The 27,829-nt window shown below is 36.1% G+C and overlaps 2 protein-coding genes across 2 annotated transcripts; one reads left to right on the top strand and one right to left on the bottom strand.

Annotated features, from left to right (window-relative positions):
- Positions 1–25: 25 nt before the first annotated feature.
- aclya (ATP citrate lyase a) lies at positions 26–21,729 on the top strand. The gene is made up of 28 exons (XM_046866013.1): positions 26–154; positions 3,292–3,479; positions 4,376–4,498; positions 5,189–5,251; positions 5,686–5,876; positions 7,062–7,141; positions 8,676–8,806; positions 10,240–10,358; positions 11,278–11,414; positions 11,984–12,045; positions 13,028–13,145; positions 13,334–13,488; positions 14,095–14,188; positions 14,896–15,037; positions 15,873–16,041; positions 16,228–16,332; positions 16,538–16,734; positions 17,013–17,094; positions 17,222–17,332; positions 17,448–17,575; positions 17,663–17,756; positions 17,905–18,059; positions 18,186–18,336; positions 18,425–18,568; positions 19,270–19,383; positions 20,224–20,306; positions 20,391–20,467; positions 20,939–21,729. The coding sequence occupies exons 2-28, from the start codon at positions 3,321–3,323 to the stop codon at positions 21,031–21,033; spliced, it is 3,279 nt and encodes a 1,092-aa protein (XP_046721969.1). The 5' UTR covers positions 26–154; positions 3,292–3,320; the 3' UTR covers positions 21,034–21,729.
- On the bottom strand, positions 20,938–26,832 carry si:ch73-141c7.1 (coenzyme Q-binding protein COQ10 homolog, mitochondrial). The gene is made up of 5 exons (XM_046866014.1): positions 26,607–26,832; positions 24,754–24,903; positions 24,461–24,653; positions 23,830–23,931; positions 20,938–22,591 (listed from the first exon to the last, which is right to left on the bottom strand). The coding sequence occupies exons 1-5, from the start codon at positions 26,708–26,710 to the stop codon at positions 22,451–22,453; spliced, it is 690 nt and encodes a 229-aa protein (XP_046721970.1). The 5' UTR covers positions 26,711–26,832; the 3' UTR covers positions 20,938–22,450.
- Between the last annotated feature and the right edge of the window lie 997 nt (positions 26,833–27,829).

Genomic DNA, 27,829 nt, shown 5'->3' with positions numbered 1-27,829 from the left:
GAGCACAGACAATTCGGACCAGCCCATCGTGTGATGAAGGGGGGGGAAGAAAACAGAGGCGCTGAAACAGAGCGCTCAGACGGGACCTGGGGAAAGCTGTGTCTGTTTTCAGGAGCTGAAAAACCTCAAATATTTCAATTATATATATAAAAGGGTGAGTATCTTGTCAGGTGGTCGGAAGTCTATTTCTTTTTACGTAATACCCTTTAATTAGAAGTTTATTTTTATGCTTGTATTTGATTCATAATTAAAATAGACTGTTCCGATGTAAATTGGTTCGTCAATTATTACATTAGTAGGAGAAATAACGCTGTTTGGGAGAAGCGCATCATTCATTGTAAAAGCGCAGGATCTGGGCGTGTTTGCAAACATGCTTTACCGGTCTGGCACTTCTTAAAGCAAAAGTAAATGTTTCCTGGTGTTTATTGTTACATCCTTTTTATGCAACATCTTCAAACATCTTTCATTTCTCTATAAGACTATAGTACTTATAATACCACTCATTCTACCATCTGGGCTTATTTATAGGCTTATAATGTATTACCCTGTCTTATAATAATGTTACTTATGCATAGGAAGGAGCTAGAGCCTAGTCATATAGCTGATCAATACTGGTCTAATTGAACTAAGTGTTTTGTTCTCCTTAGAACTACTTTTTCTTTGTTACCCTCCAATTGCCTCCCTGTTGTAAATCAGTGATTAAACACACAATAGATGAGACTAGTTTGAGATGTTATTCTGATGTTCTGATTGACATGTTTTGAACCTTTCTCATTTAACAGTGCTAATGATGTATCCAAGTGGTACATGTGCATGGTGTGTGTGTGCGCGTTTGCCATGAAGAGAATGAAGGAAGAGGTGGTGGTGTTTACATTTGTTGCGTTCGGGAGACACCCTTATCCAGAGCGACTTACAATTATATCATTTATACAATGAGCACTTGAAGATCAGGGGCCTTGCTGGGATTTGAACACAACAGGATACATTTTTAACCCTGTCTTTATTAGAGATATTGTATCATTTTGCCAAACATTTCGATGATTACAGTTTATTACACTTACTTGTTATGACAAGCAAAGCATTTGCAAATGTTTCCCTTCCTTTACTGGACCCCACCCCTCTACTGAAATAACATATTTCTTGCAAGGTGTCATTTGAGGAAATCAGGTACGGTTGAAGTCGGAGTTTATTTCAAGGCCATTAAAATGTAAACAAAAACCTGTAATACAAGTTAATACCTAAGGTATCTCGGGAATTAGATTATTCCCACAGAGGGAAAAATGTTCTTTCATTTATTTTCAGTTTTTTTTTTACCCTGGTCATGGTGTTTTCTAAAACCACTGAGTGGAAGGTGAGATTACAATCTGAATGGAATACCAATCAATTACAGCCCACCGTATATACAAACGCATTCACACACCCATCACACCTGGGGACAGTGTAACAAAGACAGTTTTCTTATTTCATAGTAGGAGGAAACCCATGCAAAATCCTTCACAAGCAGTATATGAGCTCAACTGATCCACAAAACGCTTTAAAACATTTAAAAACAAAATCCATCTTTAGCGCATCGACAGTCAGGTTGAGGGATAGAAAAAGCCGAATGTGAAAATGGGCTCAGATTGAATATTCGTTTCCTCTGACACATTGAGACAGGCACACAAAACACACACCCGTTTTCTGCATATGAATGTCTGTGACCTTTCTGTTTGCTGTTTTTCTGTCATATTTGGGCAGCTCTAATTGCTCTATGCATATGAGAAGGGTTCACTTCTCACTGACAGGTTGTTGTTGTTCTCATTTTTTGATGGAGCCAATGACAGGGTTCAGGAGTATCAAAAGAAACAACAGAGGGTCATGCAGAAGCTCTGGGATTTGTCAAAGAGATACCAGCAGTAGTATTGATTCTTATACAGACTATAAGATATTTATGTTTACCTCAGAATCTGTTAATGAACTACCATTAAACCTGAAAGGTATTTTTGACATGTGTTGTAAGATTTGTATTAAAGGTGCAATCTATACATTTATATTTTTTTACAGTTATGATTAATTTGTATTTGATTCAGCCAAGAAAAGGGAGAATTTTTTTTTTTTTAATGCCAGCATTCAAATAATCAGGGCATGTTAACATGTCCGTCATGATGCACAGTAAATTACAAAGCTCCACCTCCAAAACTAGTTTTCAGCTGTTTTTGCAAAGACAGAATAGATGTTCATATTTTGTCTTCGGTGGATTGTGGAATTCGGTCAAAATCACAGACCATACTTTTAGCTACGCGAGTCATATTTTATTTCAACACCTTTTGATTCATGCATATGGAAAGGGAGTTGGTTTGTTGTAAGCATTACAGTGTAAAGATTAATATTTAGAGAGGGCATCACATTGGACAGATTGTTTCTCAGTCATCAGTCCTGCATGTTGCCTCTGCTGTGCCACTGATTGCATCGATCAAGTCTTTCAGCACACACAGGTCCCTTGCAGAGCTGGACTTGGGCACTAATCATGTTAACAATCACGACTTTTTGTGCAGTCATCTGCTTTTTGTCTTAAGAGAACTTAGGATACAGATTAGAAGGGAGACGGGAAATGGACGAAGCTCAAGTTAAGCAAGTTAAGAAGTGACATCTGGAAGAGGAATATGAAAATATGTTTAACATTTATTGATATGCACCAAGTTGTTCTGTCCCTTACCAATGCCTCATGGAACCATTAGAAATTTCAAGTGGCGTGAGTCTGCGTCAGTAACCCATGCAGAGTTAAGATTTCCACCGGAAAAACATTATCCTACTATCCCAAAATGTATATACAGGAAAAATATAATTATTACATATAGGCTGTGCTGGCACACACATCAACGTAACATACGACTGCACCCTGTCTAACATGTTTTTTTAAATCAATAATAAAGATGTATAAATAAACATTTATAATACAAGAACAAGAAAATATACTGTATATTCATAATAAGATACATATTCTATGCAGACACTCAAATTATCACTGGGGGTGAGCCTGGGTGGCTGTATTGACTATGTGTGGTGACCTGAGGTACCTTGAGGGTGAATGTTGCGCCTTTATTTGCAAAAAAATAAAGTAGCAGGATCCCCATTTAAAAGGTCTTTTGGAATGAATGATGGTATTTGTATTAAACTCATAATTCTTCAGTTGGCAGAATTAGTAGGTGTATTACAGCAGGAACATCACCAAAATTGTTCATGTATGAGGGGAGATACAAGGTCAAAGTTGAGCTTTTTTTAACAGCCACCTAAAAGTGTTATTTTATACAGGTTCCTCCAGTTGTGCGTGACTCAGAAGCATGTCAGCAAAGGCGGTCTCTGAGCAGACGGGGAAGGAGTTCTTGTACAAGCATATCTGCACTACCGCCGTCGTGCAGAACCGTTTCCGCTACGCCAATGTCACAACAGCCACCGACTGGGACCGACTGTTTCAGGAGCATCCATGGCTGCTGACTGAGGTGGGCAGAAGAAGCTGGCATCTTTTGTAAACGACACTAGTCATTAGTATATAAATCGATTCATTATGCTTCATTTCTCATGTTTTTCAGGCCCAATAAAGGAACTGTAGTGTGTTCATTGTAGTGTTGTGTAAGCCAGCAGCAGTCTGCCGCAGAATCTAAATGTGTGGAGTGTGCAAATAATACACTGTTGTGTAGGCTACAGTTTTGGTGAGCTATCAGGTTTGGCTCAGAATAATTACTGCTGGTGCACGAATATTCCTCAGAGACATTCTAATGTGAGGCCACTGAGAAGTAAAGCGCTAAGTAAGCAAATTGTTAAGATGGATTTTATGTATAATAAAAGATTTAGAAGTGTAAATATAAATCGCTGTCTGCCAGGGGCATGTAAAATTAGTCAGTGACAGGTAATTAATATCAGGCCGTGATGGCAGGCACTGATATGTTGCTGTTCATCTGGAAAAAAGTTATGTTTTGAGTACACAGGAATTCTAATACATATGAAATAGGTTTCAGTATTAGGTCATAGTATGTAATTAGGGACGCAGCTTATGAGGCACTGAGACATCTACCCAGAGTCTGACACTAAAAGCACTCTTAATCACCATTATGGTGAGGAGTTCAGTATTATTATACATGATTTACCTCTCTCTCTCTCTCTCTCTCTCTCTCTCTCTCTCTCTCTCTCTCTCTCCTCCCCAGTCTTTCTCTTCTCTCATCCACTTAAAGAGGGGAAACAGGTCACAGGCAAAGAACTGATTAAAAAAAACCCACTCATGTCCACCCTAGACACTTATTTTCTTCTGGTCTCCTCAGTATTCACTATACACTGCTATACTGCATTTTTCTCTTTCACATATTACTGTTTGATTTAATAAAAAATGTCATATTTTCAGAGATTGGTTGTGAAGCCGGATCAGCTGATCAAACGCCGAGGGAAGCTAGGACTCGTAGGCGTCAATCTTGATATACAGGGCGTCAAAGAATGGCTCAAATCCCACCTTATGAAAGAGACCACGGTGAGATCATGCAATCACGTCATCAGAAAGTCTATTCAGCACACAGGAAACCAGCTGATGTGTTTCATATTAAATATCGGAATAGAAATAAGTAAGATGAGAAAATCCTTCTGGATTCGTAGAATTGTTCCTCTGTTATAATACAGAGGATCTGCACTTTATTTGCCTTCTTCTGTGTAAATCTTAGATATTTTAAATTCTTATCCTTGTTAGATTTTTTTTCTCTCACTCTAATTTCTATGAGTCGAGGCTTGGTGTTTAAATGAACTCATGTCTTAACAGCTATAGACTCTGAGCTCTCTTTTCATTTTTTCCACCTCGTCATCCTCCTTTTTTCATCCTCCTCTTAGTCATTTTTTTCTCCCCTCTCGCTTGCTCTGAAATGTCATTTCTCCTGGCTGCCCTACCCCTGTTGATTTATATCTGGTGACTGCACAGCAAGTGTGTGTGTGTGTGTGTGTGTGTGTGTGTGTGTGTGTGTGTGTGTGTTGTGTACTTGAGTGCTTTTCAATGTTCCTTCACCAGTTTCATTTCTTTAAAATGCCCTGAGGTTCACTAATTAAGTTTAAAGTCTTTGGGTCAATTTGTGGCTGCTCTTGTGTATTTGTTCCAGACTTTGTCTTTGGTTCGGTTATTATTCTCATTTTCCAGAGATGAAGCTGATTGCTCATTCGTTTTGTTCTGTTTTAGGTGGGAAAGGCAAAAGGTATTCTGAAGAACTTCCTTATAGAGCCTTTCGTCGCCCATAAGCAGGTAAAATGTCAATTTAATTTATTTTGAAATGAGTTTGTAAGAATATAACTCTACAATTATTCCACAAAAGCAAATACCAAAAATTGTTATCTTATTTTAACTGTGCTTTCATTTTTGGCATTTTTCTACTTTTAAACCTTGGAAGTAAAATGAACCTGATTTGGATTTTTATATCAGAAATCTACACAACATAGCGTAATATAGATTTTTGGGAAAAACATGGTTGGAATGTCAAATCTTCAGTGTTTAGTCATTATTTAAACTAACATAAGGCTTTGCTGGTGAAACTGCTTAGTAGTTTTTTTAACCAGCAATGAATCAGAAAACGAAGCAATATTAATATTAATATTCTTCCATGCTGAATTTTACATGCTGTTCATTCATTGATTGAAGATTTCCATATTGCTTTTCTTTTGTGTGTCATGTCCCTTCAGAAGGAAGAGTTTTATGCGTGCATCTATGCGGCTCGTGAGGGCGACTACGTGCTCTTCCATCACGAGGGAGGCGTTGATGTAGGGGATGTGGATTCTAAAGCTCAGAAGCTCCTGGTGGGTGTAGAAGAGAAACTAGATCTGGACACAGTGAGACAGAAACTCCTCACACATGTTCCAGAAGACAAAAAAGAGTGAGTGTAAGAAGTGGGGGAAATATTAAAGGAAAGAGAGATGGGTGAGCTTGTTAAATGGTCACATTGTTTCTGTTGACTTCTCTCTGTGTCCGTGTGTGTGTGTGTGTGTGTGTGTGTGTGTGTGTGTGTGTGTGTGTGTGTGTGTGTGTGTGTGTGTTCGTGTCCATTAGACAAATTAAATCATCCCTCCTTTTCTCTTCCTCCATCCATTTACCTCGGCATTATTCCAGTCACGTTTCCTGTTTAGTTCACACACACACACACACACACACACACACACACACACACACACACACACACACCCTGGCTGTACTCACTGTCTTGGCTGACTTTGAGATCGACGGTTTGATAGTCCAGGCCAACATTTATGCTTCTCTATTCTTTCTCATCATTCTTATTTCTCTTAAGTTATTGCTCTCTCTCTCTGTCTTTCATTCTCTCTCCATTTCTCTCCCTCCTCTGTTCTGTAGCATCTTTTGTTTGCCTTGTAAAAAAAAAACACTCTCTGTTGATCTTTCATGGGGACTATTGAAGACAAAATGCCACTTTGTTCATGGTTGGTGGCTTCTGCCTATCTATTCTCTCTCTCTCTCTCTCTCTCTCTCTCTCAATCACACTCACTCACTCACACACACACACACACACACACACACACACACACACACACACACACACACACACACACACAATTCTGTGAAAGTGGTGGTGTGGAATAAATGTACTCCTCCACCACATGCCCTCACATTCCTACAGTAGAAAATATAAAGAGGGATAAATATACAGAAACATTAGTAATATATCTTTTTCATTATTTACCACACCACATTGTTCAGGCTTCAGGTTTCTGCCTCTTCTTCCTCCTCCTCACTCATTCATTCGTCTTGTCTCCATGACTTGTCTCCATCACCATTTTCCATTTTAAATCCATATCAAACACTTTCAAACTAACTAAACTGAAGAAATAGCTTTAAATTCTTTTCACAATTTCACTTCACTTATAAGAAATATTTAATATAAGATATAAAAATATATTATAGATGGCAACGATGGGCCTGATGATGCTGTACAACTTTTATTTTAGCACTTGCCAGCTTATTTCTTATGTCTGATTACATCTTCTGGCATGAAATCTGTGTACTGCATGTAATCTAACATTGGTATTCTGTGTTTGCGCATGGTCAGGGTTCTGGCTAATTTCCTGGTGGGTTTGTTTAACCTGTACGAAGACTTGTACTTCACCTACCTGGAGATCAACCCACTGGGTGAGTGGAGAGAAGTTTGCTTGGTTTGTCCTTACCATAACTCTCTATGACCATTTACTCTACTTGAGTCTGTAAATGTTATAATGTTATCCAGATGCTTGTGGTTATATTATAGTACGTAAAATATTATAATAATAAACTTTGCTTTTCTGGTGCATAGCAACTTACAGGTTTATATTAATGCATTTGCACCTAACTTAGAAGGACTCATTATGATTTCAGAAACAACTATTAGATTACGTATGTGTTACTTAAATTTTTTATATTTATAAAAAAACATTTGTTTATATGGTGAATTTTAGAGATGCTTATTTAACATTTAGGTAATCTCTAGTGTCATTGCTTTGCAAACTGTGGGTTTTTTCTTATGAGTCTCAAGAGAAATTAAAGAGAGAAGTTGGTTAGAAAACAACTATTTATAGCTGATATATAGCTGTAACTACACTGTATGGACATACAAATTTGGACACCCAACTTTTCCAGTCATAGTTGGAGGTATGTAGTTGTATAGGATGACTTTGGACATGGTAGCATTAAATATCATAAAATTTCTCATCATGTGAACTTGGAGATCCAAAACTGTTCTATGACGATGCCTTACAATCTGACAAAGCACATATAAATTGTTTGGCCAGGTTTCCACGACGTTTGTCTACATAGTGTACAACTTTAAATATAACCATGAACAGGTAAAAAGTTAGACATGTTCTTGAATTAATAAAAGAAATGTACTATTTAATTTCTTTGGCAAAGTCCTATACTAGAAAAAGAATAAAACACTTAAAGAGATGTTTATGTATGCATATTGCAAGGTTAATGGTTGTGCTTAAGCATCATGTTGTCTTAGTCTCTCATTGAATTTAACCAATTTCTGGTAAAGATAAATAATGCATTAAACTACTTTTTATAAATAAAATTTAGTGATCAACTATATATAAAGCAATCAGTGGTAAACAAATTTACATCATTACATTGCAACTGTATTGCATTACATTACAACAGATGTCATATTTTACCGCTAGATCAAAGTGAATGAAGAAAGACTGCAAGTGCTTCTGAGTCCTGTGCCAGATTTGTGTGTGTGTGTGTGTGTGTGTGTGTGTGTGTGTGTGTGTGTGTGTGTGTGTGTGTGTGTGTGTGAGAGAGAGAGAGAGAAAGAGAGAGAGAGAGTGAGTAATACGTGATTGGTTTGTGTCCCATAGCATCTGCTTCTGTATCTCCTTCAGTTCTATTGATGTTTCCTACCAAGTAAACACACAAGGCCAAACCATTAATGCTTTATTTTCCTGCCTTGAACATCTTTGAGGTTTTGAGTTATATATTTGAGTAGAATTTAAAAGGAGGAAAAATATACATTGATTATAATCTGTGCTTTATGTATATGTGTTTAAATTTATTTATACTGTACTACTTAAGCAATAGCCCTGTGCATTAAAATTTTTATATATATATATATATATATATATATATATATATATATATATATATATAAATTCTTTTTCTTTCTCTCTCTCCCTCCCCCTTTCCCTCTCAGTGGTGACTAAGGATGGAGTGTATGTGCTGGACATGGCTGCTAAGATCGATGCTACTGCTGATTATCTGTGCAAGGCTAAGTGGGGTGATGTGGAGTTTCCTCCTCCTTTTGGCAGAGAGGCGTATCCTGAAGTAAGATTCTGGATAAGCAATAATTCTGATTCACACGTTGCATAAAATTTTTTTAATGTATGCAAATGTATTAGTTGCATTTTATAGTCAGGGAAATGAAAATCAATATATCATTTGGATCATTTTGCTTTTGTAGTTTCCCTTTGGCAATTGACTCTCTGGTGATCATGACGGATTTTATGTCAGAAAATTCATTTTTTCGGTAGAATCCACAATAGAGTTGGTGAACTACAAGTGCTTTTTCATACAGTTGGCTTTGCTACAGTATTTCTTATGATTGGTCAGTTTGATCCACTGAAATTATTTCCAGACTGTGATGAACACATTTTATCATTTTGCATATGCATAAGTCTCTTTTGTACTGTGTATAAATACGTGTTTAGGTTTTGATAGAGGTAGGATATTTATATTCGGTTATAGATTGTCACTCACAGCTATACCTTCCTAAAATGCATGTAAAACATTTTCAATTGCTCTTATACAGGAATATGATTTTAATATTTAATTGGAAGCCTATGAATTATAAAAAATTCATATTGCCACCCATGCATGGGGAACATGGGGTGTGTGCGGTTGTATTACAGATGGAAGGAGACTGAGCTGTCATTCTGTCTGCTATTAAAAACCATGATGTATACACCATGTTAGCCTTCTCGAGGATCGTCGAGTGTTTTATTGCAGCCTATACACACACTTAAGATCTAGAGAGAAAATAGAGGCCAATAAAACAATATATTCAGTATGCAGTGACAAGCTGTTTACTAAAAGATGGGAGGTGGAGCTGGAGGTAGCAGAGCTAAAGATGTTGAGATTTTTGAATTTGAGTGACGAGAATGAACAGGATTAGAAACGAGTTTATTAGATGGACAGCACATGTGGGACATTTTGGAGACAAAGTGAGGGAGGAAAAGAGGAAGGCCAAGGAGGAGGTTTATGGATATGGTGAGGGAAGACCTGCAGGTAGTTGGTTTGAAAGAGGCAAATGTAGAGGACAGGGGGGTATGGAGACGGATGATCCATTGTGGCGACCCCTAATGGGAGAAGCCAAAGAAGAAGAAGAAGAAGCAGTGACAAGCTGACAGAATTAATAAGGCATCATTTTAAATTTACATCCAAATGTTCTATCAAACACACTCCCACATACACAGACATGTTAATGAGGTTTTGGTTGTGTATCAGACAAAGGTCTTTCATTCTTTGTGCACCTTCCCTCCTGTCCCATCTGGCTGTACAGAAATCTTTGATGAACAGCAGAGGCACAGCTGAGAGAGCTTAGCTAATCATGTGGAGTGTCATATTGAACTGTTGGACTCAATAATTTGCATTAAGTTCTAATATTTCAGAACCTCATTATATTATATTGACCAATTATATTCATATGCAATATCAGCAAATTTTAGTATTACCAACATAATGTGCTACCTTGTCATTAGGAGGCATACATAGCAGACTTGGATGCGAAAAGTGGTGCAAGTCTGAAACTCACTCTTCTCAACCCTCGAGGACGCATCTGGACCATGGTGGCAGGCGGTGGAGCCTCAGTTGTTTACAGGTACAGTACATTCGCATTCTGCTGTCTGCATAATAACCAGCATTAGAACTATATGATGGATGAAATAATCATGGGTATGACTTTACACTAGAGGTGGTCTCTATAAAAATTTTATTACAAACTATTCAAGGGAGGCGGTAACTCGGTTCGGAAGGTTAATGAGTTTAAATCTCAGCACCACCAAGCTACCACTGCTGGGTTTTTGAGCAAGGCCCTCACCTTCAATTGCTCAGTTAAAAGTCGATCTGGATAAGTGTGTCTGCCATATACCATAATTCAAAATGTCATGGTTAGTGACCTTACTTGTATCATAATTGAACAGTATTGATGATCTATTGAAAGCATTTAATCGATCTACAGTTACAGTACAGTATGTTACAGTAGTATGCTATTTAGGCAGTTCCACCGAAGTAAGTAAAATCCCTTCAGGCGTCCCTAAATGCAAAGCTTTCTATAGATTGTGGCTAAATTTACTTCAAAACAGTGTTGATTTGTTGTGCTGGAAGCTTCCAGACTGGTGGAGTGTGAGCAGTACCTCTGAAATATAGAGATTGGCCTGTGCTAACTGCTGGTGCCCATTAGAGCTGAACAACATTAGCCAGCTGTGTCTGAGGAAAGACTGTCTGGAGGAATAAAGTTCACTTTTTCAGAAGGAGCTCTCTCGTTTTCTTCCATCTGTCACGGGAGCAAATGCAAGAGCATTAATTAGCGTGTTTGTGTGTGTGTCTCTCAGAGGAATTGGATTGCTTTACATGTAAAAAAAATAACACCAGCCTTGATGTTTGTGCTTAATGTCCTCACCCAATTGCATCAAACATTACCCCACATCTTTTATTTTTTTCCCCCCATGTTTTTCTTCCTTTTTTTTTTTTTTTACAGATCTTATGTGAAAATAATTGTTTACTTCCTCTCTTCATAGCGATACAATCTGTGACCTAGGAGGAGTTAATGAGCTGGCCAATTATGGAGAGTATTCAGGAGCTCCAAGCGAGCAGCAGACCTATGACTATGCCAAGACTATACTGTCCCTAATGACTCGTGAGAAACATCCTGATGGTACGTCCTAACGTTTGGTTATATCAAATTTATTTCAGCTATTCATGAGCAGACATTTCTAACTGATAAATATTTATAAGTGGCATTCTGGGAAATTCCAATTTCTTAAACTGAAAGTTTCCACTTATTTTAACCACTGGTTCATCATTTGAGATATACATATACAGTGGTGTGAAAAAGTGTTTGCCCCTTCCTGATTTTTTTGCATGTTTGTCAGACTTTAATGTTTCAGATCATCAAAACTATTTAAATATTATTAACAGATAACACAAGTGAACACACCATGCAGTTTTTAAATGTGTTTTTTTATATTTAGAGGGAAAACAGAACCAGACTCTACATTTACATATAATATACATATCAAGATTCTGACTTTACTGAGAGACTTGAGAGAACACAAATTTCTCTTAGAAATCTAATTCATTTGCATACATCTGTTTATAGACTGCCACTTTTTTTTTTACCACTTTAGAAGCTTCACTCGTTCAATAGAACTGACATCTGTGAGTTATTTGAAGTTATAATATTTTAATTATAAATGATTATATGATCTGTTCTCTTTTGTGTAGGGAAGGTGCTGATCATTGGAGGAAGCATTGCAAACTTCACTAATGTAGCTGCTACATTTAAAGTAGGAAAAACTGTTTATTGGTACCTACATGTGAAAAAACTTATTGATTTAACACTCCTCCTGCTAAAGATGCCTGTGATTTTGTAGAAATATCTTGCCTCTTACATTGGCAAGAATTTTTAAGTGTATATGTATATCTGCATACAGTACTGCCTCCTATTAGTGATACTATACTGACAAAAGTTTGTGGACACCTGACTATGAAGACAGATTTATATGTGCATATTGAACATCTTTTTCCACATGTAGTCCCGATTAGCTTTTATAATAAGCTCCACACTTCTGGGAAGATGTTCCACTAGATGTTGGAGTGTTTGTGGAGATTTGTGCTCATTCAGCTAGAAGGCTATTGGTAAAGTCAGATACTTTGTGCACAGGGGCATTGTCGTGCTGAAAAAGGGTGTAAGTCAGGTTTGAGTTGTACCAGTAAATTTGTCCATAAAGTGTATGATCCAGCCTGCACATATAATCATGCATGCTGGTTAAATGGGTCTTTACAATAGGATAGTTTATATTCTTAAAATGCAGCATTCTCATTCAATGTTTCGTTGTCTGTAAATAACTAAGTGAGCTGTTTTATCTGTGTATTCCTTAGTCATTCAACATTAGATGTTGCCAAATATTTCCGCTTTACCCTATGACCTTACACAATTTAATTGTCTGGGTTTATAGACTAAGCAACCTTTTAATTGCTGTCTGAATGTAAGAGGTTTATCACAGAGGAGATTAAACAGCTTTTACCCAAATAGGACTTTGGACATTCTCATGTAGATCACCATCATGAACATCAAATTCCATGTCAAAATGACCATTTATACTTTTGTATAAATATAGTAAGCTGCAGAATTGTTTAGAAGAGGATTTCATCTATTTGTTTTTAGCTTTTGTGCACATAGATGTGAGTCTTAATTTCAAGATTTAAATCTACCAAATGCTCTTAAACATTAGCATGTGACACTGTCAATATGTTTTGTGTTTTTAGGGTATTGTTCGGGCAATCAAAGACTATCAGGAGCCTCTGAAGGAACATGAAGTCAGCATTTTTGTACGACGTGGTGGTCCAAATTATCAGGAGGGTCTGAGAGTGATGGGAGAAGTGGGTATGTGTATGAGTTAGTAGTAAGAGGATGAACGATTAAGACTGTATTTCAGCTTGCATGCTTCTTTTTTTTAATTAGCTTGTTATTATAAAGGTTATGACAGTAGGAAGAAAGATAAGAGAGATTTTACTAGCTATTTTTAGGTCATAAATGCTGTAAGATAACTTTGTGCGTGTGTGTGTTTGTAGGTAAAACCACAGGCATCCCTATTCATGTCTTTGGCACTGAGACCCATATGACTGCTATTGTTGGTATGGCACTGGGCCATCGACCAATCGCTTGTGAGCCACGGGTTGCTGCTCACACTGCCAACTTCCTGCTTAATACCAGCGGCAGCTTTTCGGTGTGTTTGATTGGATTTTTGTTCATCGTTTTAACAGCAACAAAAAATGCAATTAATTTATCATAGTCATTATGTATTGTCATGTCTGATCAATTCAACAGACACATCTGTGTCTTCGGAAAGAAATTCCTTAATGTATCTGTTTGCCCTCTGGAAGCAGTGCCTTTTTAATTAAAATGGTGCATTAGCAATAAGCCATGCAATAGCCTGGAGTCAAGGCCTTTACTAAAGTGCACACGCAATATTCTTTTTTCATTTCCTCTTTTATGGGATTTTTAGGCTGCTCTGTGCTCTTTACTTAGATTGTGGAATCTGTGTACTCATAAATCAGCAATTTTGAGTTTGTCAGACATGTGGAAATCAGATACTCTTGCATCAAAAGCTTATTATACACTTGGATATATCTGAAAGGATTGAGTGTACTATTTATATACACCAAAGACAAAACACTAATTTAATAGATATATTCAATCAGGCTGCATAAAATTTGACTAATTTACTCATTGCTTAGGGTATTAACAGAGATCTCACTATATAAAAAGTATATATATAAACTCATATAGATCTCACTGGACACATTTTTTTTTTTTTTTTTTTGGTTTTCAGACTCCTACATCCACTAGAACTGCATCTTTCTCTGAAGTCAAGAGTGAAACAGAGGTCTCGCCTGCTAAAAAAGCTAAGCCGGGGGCTCCACCAGGTCTTTTTCTGACACACACACACACACACACACACACACACACACACACACACACACACACACACGGGTCTATATTTGCAGAGACATGAGCTAAAACACAGACACATGCTGGTTTGTGTCCCCACTGCTGACCACTAGATGTCTCTCTAATGCTTTTTAAATGCTTTTTCCAGGAACACTAGACACTTTGAACGATCTTTACGAAGTCATTTTAGTTGTCAGTATCTTTCATATTCCTTGTTAGAAAAGGCAACTTTCAAGACTATTATCCGGCATCCATGTAGGGCAGAGCAATATGATTATATCAGATTACAAATTAAATGCAGTGTTCATTACATTGAAATGTCTATAATAGTCATCAATAAAAATCTATTCTGCTTTGGTTTACATTTATCGCACAACCTCTTTGTTTTTAAAAAAAAGTACACATACAGTATAGAATGAATGGTCGTTTTGCTGTATTACTCTTTGGGAACATTGCTGTTTTCTTCTAAATAATATAAATAATCAAGTCATGTGAGATGTCTTGATTGTGTCTCAAATTGCTTTCCCTGCTAAAAATTTGGTTCTATATTGTCAGCATGATCAATGTGCCGGGTGCCGGATACATTTACCAAACATGGTTTAAAAAATTCCTTGTTATATTTTTGTTACAGAAAACATCTGAGTTAAATGTTTTTTTTTCTGTCTGTGTTTAATCTTCATAGTGAAGGCCACTACCTTGTTCAGCAAGCACACGAAGGCCATTGTGTGGGGCATGCAGACCCGTGCAGTACAAGGAATGCTGGACTTCGACTATGTGTGCTCTCGTGAGCAACCCTCAGTAGCAGCCATGATCTATCCATTCACGTAAGTATCCTGTTCTCTGGACCATGCAGAAGCTTTGTGTTTTATTGTATATGGCTCCTGCCAGTCAGATTCATACACAGGAAACATACATACATACATTATATATATATATATATATATATATATATATACACACACATACACAGACAGACACTGATCAGGCATAACATTATGACCAGTGAGTGAATAACACTGATTATTTCTTTATCAAGGCATCTGTTACTGGGTGGGATAAATTGGGCAGCAAGTGAACATTTGTCCTCAGATTTGAGGATTGATGCACGTGTGGAGCGAATGCTGGCCGTGTGGTCCGATCCAACAGGCGAGTTACTGTAGTTTAAATTGCTGAAGAAGTTCAGCAATGTTAATGTTAATGTTTGATGGGTCAGGACTGTTTGAAAGCAAAAGGGGACCAACACAATATTAGGCAGGTGGTCATAAGATTGTGTGTGTGTGTGTGTGTGTGTGTGTGTGTAAATAATCACAAAAGTTAGTACAACCCTCACATTTTAGCAACCATTTTAATATTTCTTCTCAAGGGACAATACTATAGAAATGAAAATTGGATGATATACACAGCATATCCCATGTTTAATTTCTATAGCATTGTCCCTTGAGAATTGGGAAGAAATACTAGAATGGTTGCTGAAATGTGAGGGGCGTATTCACTTTTGTGAGTGTGTGTGTATTATTTATATATATATATATATATATATATATATATATATATATATATATATATATATATATATATATATATATATATATATATATAAATAATGAAAAATACAGTGCAATGCAATAGTACTATACTATACTGTACTTTTTCTTACAGGGGAGACCACAAGCAGAAGTTTTATTGGGGTCACAAGGAAATTTTATTGCCAGTCTACAAAAACATGTCGGATGCTATGAAGAAACACCCAGAAGTGGACGTTTTGATTAGCTTTGCTTCTCTTCGTTCTGCCTTTGACAGCACTATGGAGACTTTACAATACCCACAGGTGTGCAAATCGGGCACACTTTTCAGTATAAATGTTTATTAATGTTTATTGTATAATGCTATTTAATACTTTAATACTAGACATTCTGAATACTAGATATCGGTATAGGTGCTGACATCTCTAGTTAATGATTGGTTTGAACAAGAATCCCAATGCTGTAGTGTCACCTTTTCATGTGTTTTTCAGATTCACACTATTGCTATTATAGCTGAAGGAATCCCTGAGGCTCTGACACGCAAGATCATAAAGAAAGCAGATGAGCAGGGAGTCACCATCATAGGGCCAGCAACGGTACGCCACCGACACACATATTTACGTATATTGTGCTATTTTTGTTTTTGTGTACAGGTATATATTAAATTTTTCAGTTCATTATATTTGAGTATATTCAGGCTGTATGCTCTTTTGAATTTAAGATTATTCTGTTATTTGTCTATGTGTGTGTGTGTGTGTGTGTGTGTGTGTGTGTGTGTGTGTGTGTGTGTGTGTGTGTTAGGTTGGAGGAATAAAGCCAGGCTGTTTTAAGATAGGTAACACAGGTGGAATGCTAGACAACATCCTGGCATCGAAGCTGTACAGGCCAGGCAGCGTGGCTTACGTTTCCCGATCTGGGGGAATGTCCAATGAGCTCAACAACATCATCTCCCGCACCACTGATGGAGTTTACGAGGGTGTCGCCATTGGAGGAGACAGGTCTGTGTGTGCATCGTAAAGAAGAGTGTCATAAAGAGACATATTGTCATAAAGCCTTTACAAGTCACACAAGACACAACTTAATCTAATTTCTGGAAATGCCCTGGAGGGATGAACACTGATCTTAACTCATTCGGGAGATGATGGTGGTGTAGAGAGAACACATCAATATCAAAATCTTCCATAGATGTTTATTTGGGTTGAGAACATTTAGTTTGAATGGGTTTTCAAGACCACGACTGTATAAAATGTGTGTATACTGTTTGTTTATGCTACAGGTACCCAGGTTCAGTATTCACTGATCATGTTTTGAGGTATCAGGACACACCGGATGTGAAGATGATTGTTGTGCTTGGAGAGGTGAGAATCTCACATACATGATCCTCAGTTCTGCTCTTTAGTTGTACCGCATTTTGTTTCAAGCAAAAGCGTTATCACTATAAAAGCATTTATTAATATATTCTAACACTGTTCTCACTCTGTGCAGATCGGAGGTACAGAAGAATATAAAATCTGTCAGGGCATTAAAGAAGGAAGAATAACTAAGCCTGTGGTTTGCTGGTGCATTGGCACTTGTGCTACTATGTTTTCCTCTGAGGTGAGCAGGCTGGCAGTACTGATTTGTTTTATCTAATAATTTAGATACAGTAAATGAATTAAATTAGCCAAAGAAATTCTTCTTATTTTGGTTTTTGGCTTATTTATGAATACAGGTGCAGTTTGGTCATGCAGGGGCATGTGCAAACCAGGCTTCTGAGACAGCAGTGGCTAAGAACAAGGCTCTCCAAGAGGCTGGAGCTTTTGTCCCCAAGAGTTTTGATGAGCTGGGAGAAGTCATAAAGTAAAACTGAACATAAATGTTCTGGATCTTTTGATTTGTTGCTGATTAATTAAATATAATGGAACGCTGTACATTTGTATGTTTTAGATCAGTTTATGATGACTTGGTGAACCATGGTGTGATTGTGCCAGCTAAAGAAGTTCCCCCTCCCACTGTTCCAATGGACTATTCTTGGGCAAGAGTAAGTAAATGGAAAAAAGTGGGGCTTTCAGCTACGTCCAGAATTTAACCTAAGAGTTGTACATTTGTATAGATTCCGTTCCTTTTTTCTAGACCGAGCCACGTGTCTACATATATGTCCTAGACCTTTGCTCTCTGTCTTTCTGCAGGAACTTGGTCTGATCCGTAAGCCAGCATCGTTCATGACCAGTATCTGTGATGAAAGAGGGCAGGAGCTGATCTATGCTGGGATGCCCATTACAGAGGTCTTCAAGTCAGAGATTGGTCTGGGAGGGACCTTGGGCCTTCTCTGGTTCCAGAGAAGGTATGACTAAACCAAAAAGAGTTTTTATTATTATTATTTTTTGCTAGATTCATGTTGTAGAGTTGATATTATTACCTTGTTATTTTTCAACTATATCACAGTTAAATGCTTGTGTGTGTGTGGCAGATTACCCAGATACGCATGTCAGTTCATAGAGATGTGTTTGATGGTGACTGCGGATCACGGTCCTGCCGTTTCCGGAGCTCATAATACCATTGTGTGCGCTCGAGCAGGAAAGGATCTTATCTCTAGCCTCACCTCTGGCCTTCTTACCATTGTAAGACCATTTCCGTTTATTTTTCTTCATAGTTTCAGCTCTTACAGTATGTGGCTACATTTGCTACATTTATGTTCTATGTGTTTAGGGTGACCGGTTCGGTGGGGCACTGGATGCTGCTGCTAAGCAGTTCAGCAAGGCTTTTGACAGCGGCATGCTGCCCATGGAGTTTGTCAACAAGATGAAGAAAGATGGCAAACTGATTATGGGCATTGGCCACAGAGTCAAATCTGTAAGTAAACACAGTGTAGGAAATGTTACCCAGTTACAGCTGCTTTTGTAGCATTGATTCTGCAGTCCCGATCTTTGGTTTTCTTGCATGGTTTTACTTTCATTTGTTCATATTCAGTAGGTGATTTTTCCAGATCAGTGTCATTGTGGAACTGGAGCAAAAACTGGAAACACTGGGCTGGAATAAACCCTGTATATGACTTCAGTCCAATCATGCAAATTATCCATAAACTTCAGAATAATATCTGTAGATTTATTAAACAGCAAACAGTAGCAAAGTGAATATACTACAAAATAGCATACCTTTTATTTTATGTAATATTTTTTATGAGCTGCTTGTAAATCAAATATAAATTTAATAGTAGGCCAGTTTGTGATCATTTGACTAATTTAAGCTTTAAATAGTTTTATTTCAATTATGCCAAAGGTGCCTTTTTGTGAACATTTTTCATTTTTATTACAGTCCTATGATAAACACGTCTGCACTTATAGACATTGTCACAGCAGGTTTACAGAACACCACACATAAATTTATAATTAGATCCTTAAAATAAGCAAGGTATAAGTAACCAGATTAAAAATAAAATCCAACAGAAGTAACTTAAATTTTTAAAGAATACAGAAAAAAGAGGAAAGGCATACAGTAAGGAAATACAGCATTTGGTATGATCATATTAAGAATTATGGTTATGTTTATTTCAGATCAATAATCCTGACATGAGGGTTCAGATCCTGAAGGACTTCGTAAAACAGCACTTTCCCTCTACCCAGCTACTTGACTACGCACTAGATGTAGAAAAAATCACCACCTCCAAGGTACAATGCCAGCATTTTTTTAAATGTCCTTATTCATCAGAATTCTTCTACAGGGTTCCCCCGAGTCATGGAATTTCTGGAATATCATGGAATTTTAAAAAGGTCTATTCCAGACATTAAAAGTCTGGGAAATGCCCACGTGATGTCCACGTGATGAAATATCAAAGATTTTTCTTTGTCGCTTTAAATTTTTGTTTCCATTTAGTAAAATTAAATTCTTCTTACTGAATTTTTTTTAATCATGTTGTTTAATGCATTTTGCCTATTTTTATAGTTATTCTATTTTTTCAGAGCAATTTTATTCCCTTCCCACTCATTAACTGGCAATCACCAGCCTGTACCTGTATGTAGCTATAACTTTAGCTAGCTACTTATTATTAAAAATTATTTTTAAAGTGTAGGCTATGTAAGGTAGCATAATTGTTCATTGACCAAATTGAAATTGTAGCTAATTAGGTTGCGAGTTAATTACTGTTACCTGTTGACAATTTCTTTTGCCTCTGCAACTGGTATTTGGTTTTGTATTTAAACTCATAGATTTGTGTAAATTAATCGTTTTATTTTTATTTTTAATTATTTTTATTATTTTTATTTATTTTTTATATATTAATGGACAAGGCCCTTGCAAAAAAATGGATTTAGAATACGGTCTGTGGCTGTTTTCAGCACAACAGTGGCCTGTTTTTCTGTTAATTATAGGTCATTGAAATTCAGATTTTTAGTCAGTGAAAGTCAATGAATTTGACAATTGGCTTAGAGTGGGAACCCTGCTTTTAAGACTCCTGATTGTGTAAATCATGTTAACAACTTATAAAATCTCTGTACGTCTCTCTTCCTCAGAAACCCAACCTCATTCTGAATGTAGACGGCTTTATTGGCGTGGCCTTCGTGGATCTGCTCAGAACGTGTGGAGGCTTTACACGGTCAGCATTAAAGACACACACGTCAGAGCAGTGATTGCTGTGATCCTTTATATGTGCTCTTTCTCACGTTTTCTCTCGTTACAGGGACGAGGCAGATGAATTTGTCGAGATTGGAGCATTGAATGGGATCTTCGTCTTAGGACGCAGTATGGGCTTTATTGGTCAGTGCTATATTGTTTTTTATATAAAACCTTGTCCAAAAAAAAAACCAGTCAACACCACAATTATTGCTACCCTTTATATATATATTTTTTGTTTTTTCTCTCCAAAATATTGTTCTTTCTGTATTTTCAGTAGTGCAATTGCATCTGCAAAATCTTATTATCCGCCATGGTGGTGGCATATTGTATATTTATAAATACTTTTAAACAGAAAATGGTTGTAGGCAACAATATATTTTCTGAACTAAGATCAGCTAAAACCAGTTGTCTTTTCGATTTTTATTTATTTATTTATTTATTTATTTTTTTTGCCATAAATATTTTTTTAGATGCCAGTGTATTCAAGAAAACTATTGAAATAAAGCGATGACATTTTGTGGAGTTAGTTTTTCCTGGTGTTTCAAGCAAAAATTCAGAACCGATCAGCAGTTTTGCTAACTCCCGCTCTTTCTCTCACCTCGCTGCCTTCAGGCCATTATCTGGACCAGAAGCGGCTGAAGCAGGGTCTATACCGTCACCCATGGGATGACATCTCATACGTGCTGCCCGAACACATGTCTATGTAACCATGGAAACAACACCAACAACCAATAATCACTATTTCGATCAGTTTTGACATCTGGGGGAAGGGTCATGTCTTTTTGTCTTAAACATTCTGTCTGTGTTTGTGGTGTTCTGCTTTATTACACAGTCCCTTAGTCTGGTGATAGCAAATGTGATTAAATGCCCTGTAGTGCTGATTTAATGCTGTGAAAATCTTAATATTAGATGTTAAAAAATTATTATTAACACATCAAATAACAGTTGTATTGAAATCGTCTACAGTTCTCCAAGGCTGTTGATCTTTCAACCATTCTCAAATATTCTGCAGCTGCCAATTTGTCATTAACAGTCAACTAGTGCAATAACTAACTATGTTTAGAGGTGAATGTTGTTTTTTTAATAGCTAAAACTATTTTTTTGATGTATTTCTAGAAGTGCCAGGGCATTGTTTATAAAGTTTACGTCACCTGTCGTTAGCCAGCACTGCTCTCTAAATGTAATATTGATGTTGTGCTGTTTGGATGTTTTACAACAACAAAAAACCCTGTGTATATGTGGTGTGTTCCATTCCATTCAATTATTTATTTTTTTACACCTTAATTAAGGTCCAAAAGAAGCAGAAAGCATATATAAAGCCAACCTCCTGATATAACGTTGAAAAAAGTGTGTTTGATTGATTGAACAAAATAAATAGATTTCAGTTCCTGAATTGCACTGCACCCCCTTTGTGCATTTTATTTGTACTTTTTGAGTTATGAAATTCAAAAGTATATAGAAAGTACATGTCGGCAGAGATTTATAATAGCAATTATGTATTTGTTATTTTGTGCTCACTCTTAAATCACTCAATTCCTGATCTAGGCATAATGCAAGTTTCTTGGAACACCAACAGGTAGCTGAAGTGTTGAAGTTATAATACATTTCTAATAAAAAATTATCTTATAAACATAAATACACTTTATGGAGATAAATAAGTTTTTGTAAAAGTAAAAAAGTGCCGCACAGCTTTGTGCTATTACCTTCACAAAACATTTGATGATTATATACAGAAAAAGTATACATTTGTCTTTTAAATACAGTGAAATACATTAACAGTCAGAGCAACTTCAAGGCAAAATTCTTAATTTCTTGAAAATCATTTCAAATTAAAATAGCATTCTTCATGCCCACATGTTCACTTCATTCTCACATTATAATACAATCTAACACTGAATAAAATAAATCTTTTAATTAAAATAATAAATAATTTTTGGTGCATTCATGTGTGCGTTTGTGTGTGTGTGTAAATATATAAAAGTACACACAAGAGAGCAGCAGTTGTATAATATCCGGTACAATATGACAAAAAAGAGCCTCTTTTGGGGGTAAAACACCATGATTTTGATACGTCTTTTATGAAGTTCCCTGAGAGAGTTACACAGCAGTGCTCTCATGTTGTGCTCACCATGCTGTTGTCTCCTGATTGCAGCCGTAAAGCTTAGCTGCTCGGTTCTCAAAAGCGTTCACCATCTGTTTAACCACCTCGTCGAAAAACACCACTGCTAACTGAGTGTGGAGCAAGGACTTGAACTCGAATGACACCTTCAGAGGGGAAAAAAAGAGAGTGCAAACATTAAAAGGTGCTGTTTGTTGTTTTTGTAGAGCCCTTTGTATCTGTCTGTGATGAAAAAGAATGGTGTGTTTTCTTTTTAGGAGAAAAATGCTGAGATAAGCTGAGCAGTTGTTCTGGCATGTGGGCCAAATGTTTAGTAACGTAGTTTGCATGGGAAAACAGAAATATAGTTCTTAAAGACACATTTGATATAATCTGATTGTAACACATAATTAAATAAACATGAAAAAAATAATATTTTGCAACCTTCTGATAAATCGGTTAACCACAAATATTTCCAAAATATAATAAAAAAATATTTGTATTATAATTTGATTAAACCCTCACTGCATATTTCTTCAGTTACAAAATCATTCATGGCTTTGATCATATTTCATAAAAGCCAGGAACGAACCCCAGAAATCCCTTACAAATCCCTAGTGCGCTGTCTTCTGTCCCCAGATTCCCGAAAGTGAGTCAGAAATGTCAGTAATCCTACTTATAATTAGGTCACAGAGTCTCCATCAGTGGGGACACATACTTCCACTGTCGGTTATTTCTGGAGCAGCCAAATTAAAAAAAAAACCCACCAGGTAAAAAATAACCACTTAATCTCTTCTAATCTGTACAACCACTTCAGCAATGAGCTCATAGATCAATGTCTGAGAGCAGGAAACAGAGGCAAGGGTCAAACATGTACCAGTGTTATAATTCTTCTATTTATTGGCAATTAAATAAAGAAGAAATGTAAAATTCTAGAAAAAAATTAGAAAAATTAATTTTCTACTTTTAGTACTCTAATGAGAATTTAAATTACTTTCCTATTACAGCATTAGTTAGGTGAAGACTACTGGTATATTAATTTGATAAATTACAAATGACTATAATCTGAGATTTGCTCAAGTTGATACTAGACAGTATTAGTGTTAAATTTAATATTATTTTTGGGAAAAAGTCCAAGAAATCTGGTTCATCTTTCGAGAACTTTGAGGTAGCAAAGTGCCTTTTTTTTTTAAATAAACCAGATTGGATTTTCTTGTATTTTTTTCCAGCACACTCAAAAATATGTCTCTGGAAACCATTTCTTGAAATTCAACCACTAATACAATAACAACAGTGTGTGTGTGTGTGTGTGTGTGTGTGTGTGTGTGTGTGTGTGTAAACATAATGTCCTAAATAAATAAAGCAGCAGAAAAGAGAACAGCTTGTTTCAAATTACAAAACTTACAGAGAACTCCACGTTACAGCAATCTCCTCGGTTCCCAGAAGCAGGTGTGAACCTCCACAACATCTCGAAGTGACTAAAGAGTGATGAGTCTGTACATACGGCCTGAAATGTAATCATACACAAAGCCACAATAAAAATCAATACCATAAAGTCTGGGATCAGATTGACACTATATAGTGTCAATTATAATTTGATATACTGCACATGGGATTTCATTTTCAGTACTTTTGCAATTACGGTGACTCACAATGTCCACTGTCCGCGGTTAAAGTCAAACAAGGACAGAGGGGGGAAATGTTTCAATAACCGATAAATAAATCAATGGTTTACTTGTTAAAAGAACTGATCGAAAAGAAAATATTTTTCCTTTTATTTATACAAAAGATTTGCATATAAAATATAAAATAATGTAACTATAAAATCCAGTTTACTGATTATAAAGGATTATAAAGATTGATCACATTATCATTGGTTAATCATTATACAGAAATCATCTGATCTGCCACCTAACAATGCTTCTGATTTGGCTACACAAAACATCCAGCATGTTTATCATACCAGTGTTCCAAAATCAGTCTCAACTCTGAAGTGTGAGGATTTTAAATGCCCATATTTAAGCACTTGTACTTACATTGACTTGGTAGTTAGGAATTACTGTGACCTCAGACACATAACGTTCAATGACAGGAGGGAATCCAATTTCCAATTGGGCCAGCATATTCCCATTCCTCCGCTTTATAACGTTTGACCTCGTGCACCAAGGCACAAACTGGTGATACTGGTCCACGTTGGCAACGATATTGTACATCTGAGACGCTGAGTACCTGGTGAGAAACACTTCATTATTTCTATTTTGTTAAAGATTGCAGAATACAGTTCTTTGTGCTTTTGTGTGTGTGTTTGTATGTGTGTGTACACACTCACCCAATAGTCCTATTCTCAGAGTACTTTATTCTTTGTGCTAAAATTGGGCCAGCCAGGCTAATGAAACTACGTTTGGGGATGGACTGAAACTTGACAGGAAATGGCACTAAGCTGCAGCGTTGTGTCAACACACCACATGAACTCAGATGTCTGGGAGGAAAGAAAAATAATAAAGTATATAGTATGACTACACAGTAAACCATAGAGTTTCCACAATATAATATATAATTTCATTTACAGCCACTTGAGTACAAAGGTGTCTACACCTCAGGTTAAATATGTATGACACAGATGTTTAATAAAAATCAACAAGACTATATGGTGCTTTTCTTGTTTGTGCATGATTATGTGTTTTTATTATTTATTGCATGTGTTTTTGTGGTGCATAGGCAAATCCGTATATTACAAATAAAGTGATTAATGTGAGATTAGAATCAGCATATTGGAAGCATCAGTGAGCACAGTGCACCTTAATTCACTGAGAATAATAAATGTGACAGAAAAATCAATGGTCACAGTTTGCGGTGGTTTCCATTTTAGATGGTCACAAACAGGCCAAGGCCTGGACCATGTATAAATCACAAATAGTGATGGATTGGTTTTGCCACTATTATTCTCTGTGGTTCGAAAGAACATAGGTATTTAGACATATTAGTCACGGACAAGGTTGCAATATACAGGTTGCTGTAGACGGTTTGAAAGGATTGTGTATTGACTATGGTTAAAGGCGCTTCCATGGAACTGCAAATATTTTTTTTTTTTTGCTGAATAAAGTCTATATTTTTTGACACCACAACCCTGGATCCTGATCCTGATCTTGTTTCGTTTGACTTTATTATTCAATATGTTACTTATTAAATTATTATTATTAATTGACCACGACAATATTGGTTTGAAAATGTCAAAAGATCAAAAGATCCAGAAGATCCAGAAATCTAATGCGTTACAAATAAATCCCTTCTCTACTGTTTTGGATCACTACATACTTTAGTCAGAAAAGTTTTTTTTATTAGTATTATTTGCAAAATTCATGTGCACACTCTTAAAAACCTCAGGACCAAAACACATCCGGGGAATTTAGTAGTGGAAAAACACTAAGAGCAAACAATGCATCATACCGGCGGCAAGGCGGAGGCATCAAAGAGCGCACAGCCAATCAGAGCTTACCTTCATCACCGTACAGCCAATCACAATTCACTTGCTTAATAGTATTTAAGTTTTCCGAAACCATGGATACGTGGAATGCAGTTTTAACCGAGAGACGCCTGATGGCAATATAGATATCCATGAAATGGCACTAATTACATAATCTAGACCAGCAATCAGAGGGGAATGTGGAAAAGGGTACATGTAGCATACATAAAAACACTACAATTTCTGGTGATCCAAATACATTCATATTAAAAATTCAACTTAAGACTTGTATAGGTTTTAGATGAATTACTAACAAACACCAGATCCTTATTTGTATATGTTAGAATACAAGCAAAAATGTGCAGACACTCAGAGAATGAAAATGCAAACATTCTAAACATATAGAAACATATGACATATAGAAATGAGATATAGAAATATAGAAATATATATATATATATATATATATATATATATATATATATATATATATACACACACATGTATATATATATATATATACATATATATACATATATATATGTGTGTTATATATAACATTTTTTTTTTTTATAAATAGACGTTTTAACATTAAACCAATAAAATAAATCTTATGTAGCCTGTATAAGTAGTTCTAATAATAATAATAATAATAATAATATAAAAAAACAAGTTATTTATATATAAATCACATGTCTATGAAGGTAAAACGCTCATACCTGATGGAGTTTTGGACTGAGTTTTTTCTCCAAATGCTGGAACACCGGCTTTCAGATATCTCAGTAAACACTCGAAAAAATAGTTGAACAGTTTTTTTTGCCATTGTTTCAGTGTATTTCAGTGGAGTAAATGAAAATCAGTCCTGCTTTATTACTGCCGGCTGAAGCGAAAAAGAACGTGAGTTTAACATACACTGTGACATATTACACATTGTGACGCACAGTAACACACACTATACAAACCGACAGGAAAAGGGGAGTCACAATAAAACACCCCGCCCTAGAATTTAACCCGGTATATTATCACCGCTAGAGGGCGCTCAAACTAGAACCCAAAATCGATACATTATATATATATATATATATATATATATATATATATATATATATATAAAACATGCAAACTCCTTGTACTCTTTGTACTCCTTGTTTACATACATACATACATACATACATATATATATATATATATATATATATATATATAAGGAGTATAAAGACTACAAGGAGTTTGCATGTTCTCCTGTTCTCCCCATGTTACAAGGGTTTCCTCTGTGTACTTCGCTTTCCTCCCCCAGTCCAAAGATGTCTTGTAGACTAAATGATATTTGATGGGTTGCCGTCTTGTCCATTATGATCCCCCGTCCTGTGCCCTAGAAAAAAAAAATATCAGGCTCCTCTGCCACCTTGTGTTCAATAAGGAGGGTGGATAGAATTATTATTATTATTATTTTTTCTAACTTTTCTACTTTTTATATTCCAATATTTATTTTGAGTTTTTGGTTTGATAAATGGGTAAGTTCCATAATAACTTCAAATGTATGTAAGCATGTTTTCATGGAGAACTAAATGTTATCAACACAGGAATATGTTAAGAAAATGGTGCCAGTGACAGCAGAAGGAAACAAGAAGAAAGAAAGAAACACTGAAATCTAAATAAATTGTGTTTAAATAAATATTTTGGTCTTTACATACAGAATTACATTTAAAAATAAAATCAAGCACAAATACATAATCTAATACTATAATAATGACAATGTTAATAAACAACTATTTTTTTTATTTTTATACAGAAACAAAACATAACATTTTTTATGTATTACAAAACATTATATAAAGAATAAAACAAACATGATACAGTATTTACTATTAAAAGAGGCCCCAGACAAACAGATAGTTTAGGTGTGTTTCTCACTCCTCCTCTCTCTCTGATTCGAGGACCC

The sequence above is a fragment of the Silurus meridionalis genome, chromosome 14 (genome assembly GCF_014805685.1).
Source record: "Silurus meridionalis isolate SWU-2019-XX chromosome 14, ASM1480568v1, whole genome shotgun sequence".
NCBI lineage: Eukaryota > Metazoa > Chordata > Actinopteri > Siluriformes > Siluridae > Silurus > Silurus meridionalis.
The sequence above is the reverse complement of the archived record's forward strand: the minus strand, read 5'-3'. Positions and strand labels throughout refer to the sequence as shown.

What these genes read in the sequence shown, in the direction of transcription:
- aclya (XM_046866013.1), top strand. Translation starts at nt 3,321, where the DNA reads ATGTCAGCAAAGGCGGTCTCTGAGCAGACGGGGAAGGAGTTCTTGTAC. An exon ending in ATCCATGGCTGCTGACTGAG is followed by an intron (nt 3,480 to 4,375) that starts GTGGGCAGAAGA and finishes TCATATTTTCAG; the next exon opens with AGATTGGTTGTGAAGCCGGA. An exon ending in ACCTTATGAAAGAGACCACG is followed by an intron (nt 4,499 to 5,188) that starts GTGAGATCATGC and finishes GTTCTGTTTTAG; the next exon opens with GTGGGAAAGGCAAAAGGTAT.
- si:ch73-141c7.1 (XM_046866014.1), bottom strand. Translation starts at nt 26,710, where the DNA reads ATGGCAAAAAAAACTGTTCAACTATTTTTTCGAGTGTTTACTGAGATA. An exon ending in TTCCTAACTACCAAGTCAAT is followed by an intron (nt 23,932 to 24,460) that starts GTAAGTACAAGT and finishes ATTACATTTCAG; the next exon opens with GCCGTATGTACAGACTCATC. An exon ending in GCTGTAACGTGGAGTTCTCT is followed by an intron (nt 22,592 to 23,829) that starts GTAAGTTTTGTA and finishes TCCCCTCTGAAG; the next exon opens with GTGTCATTCGAGTTCAAGTC.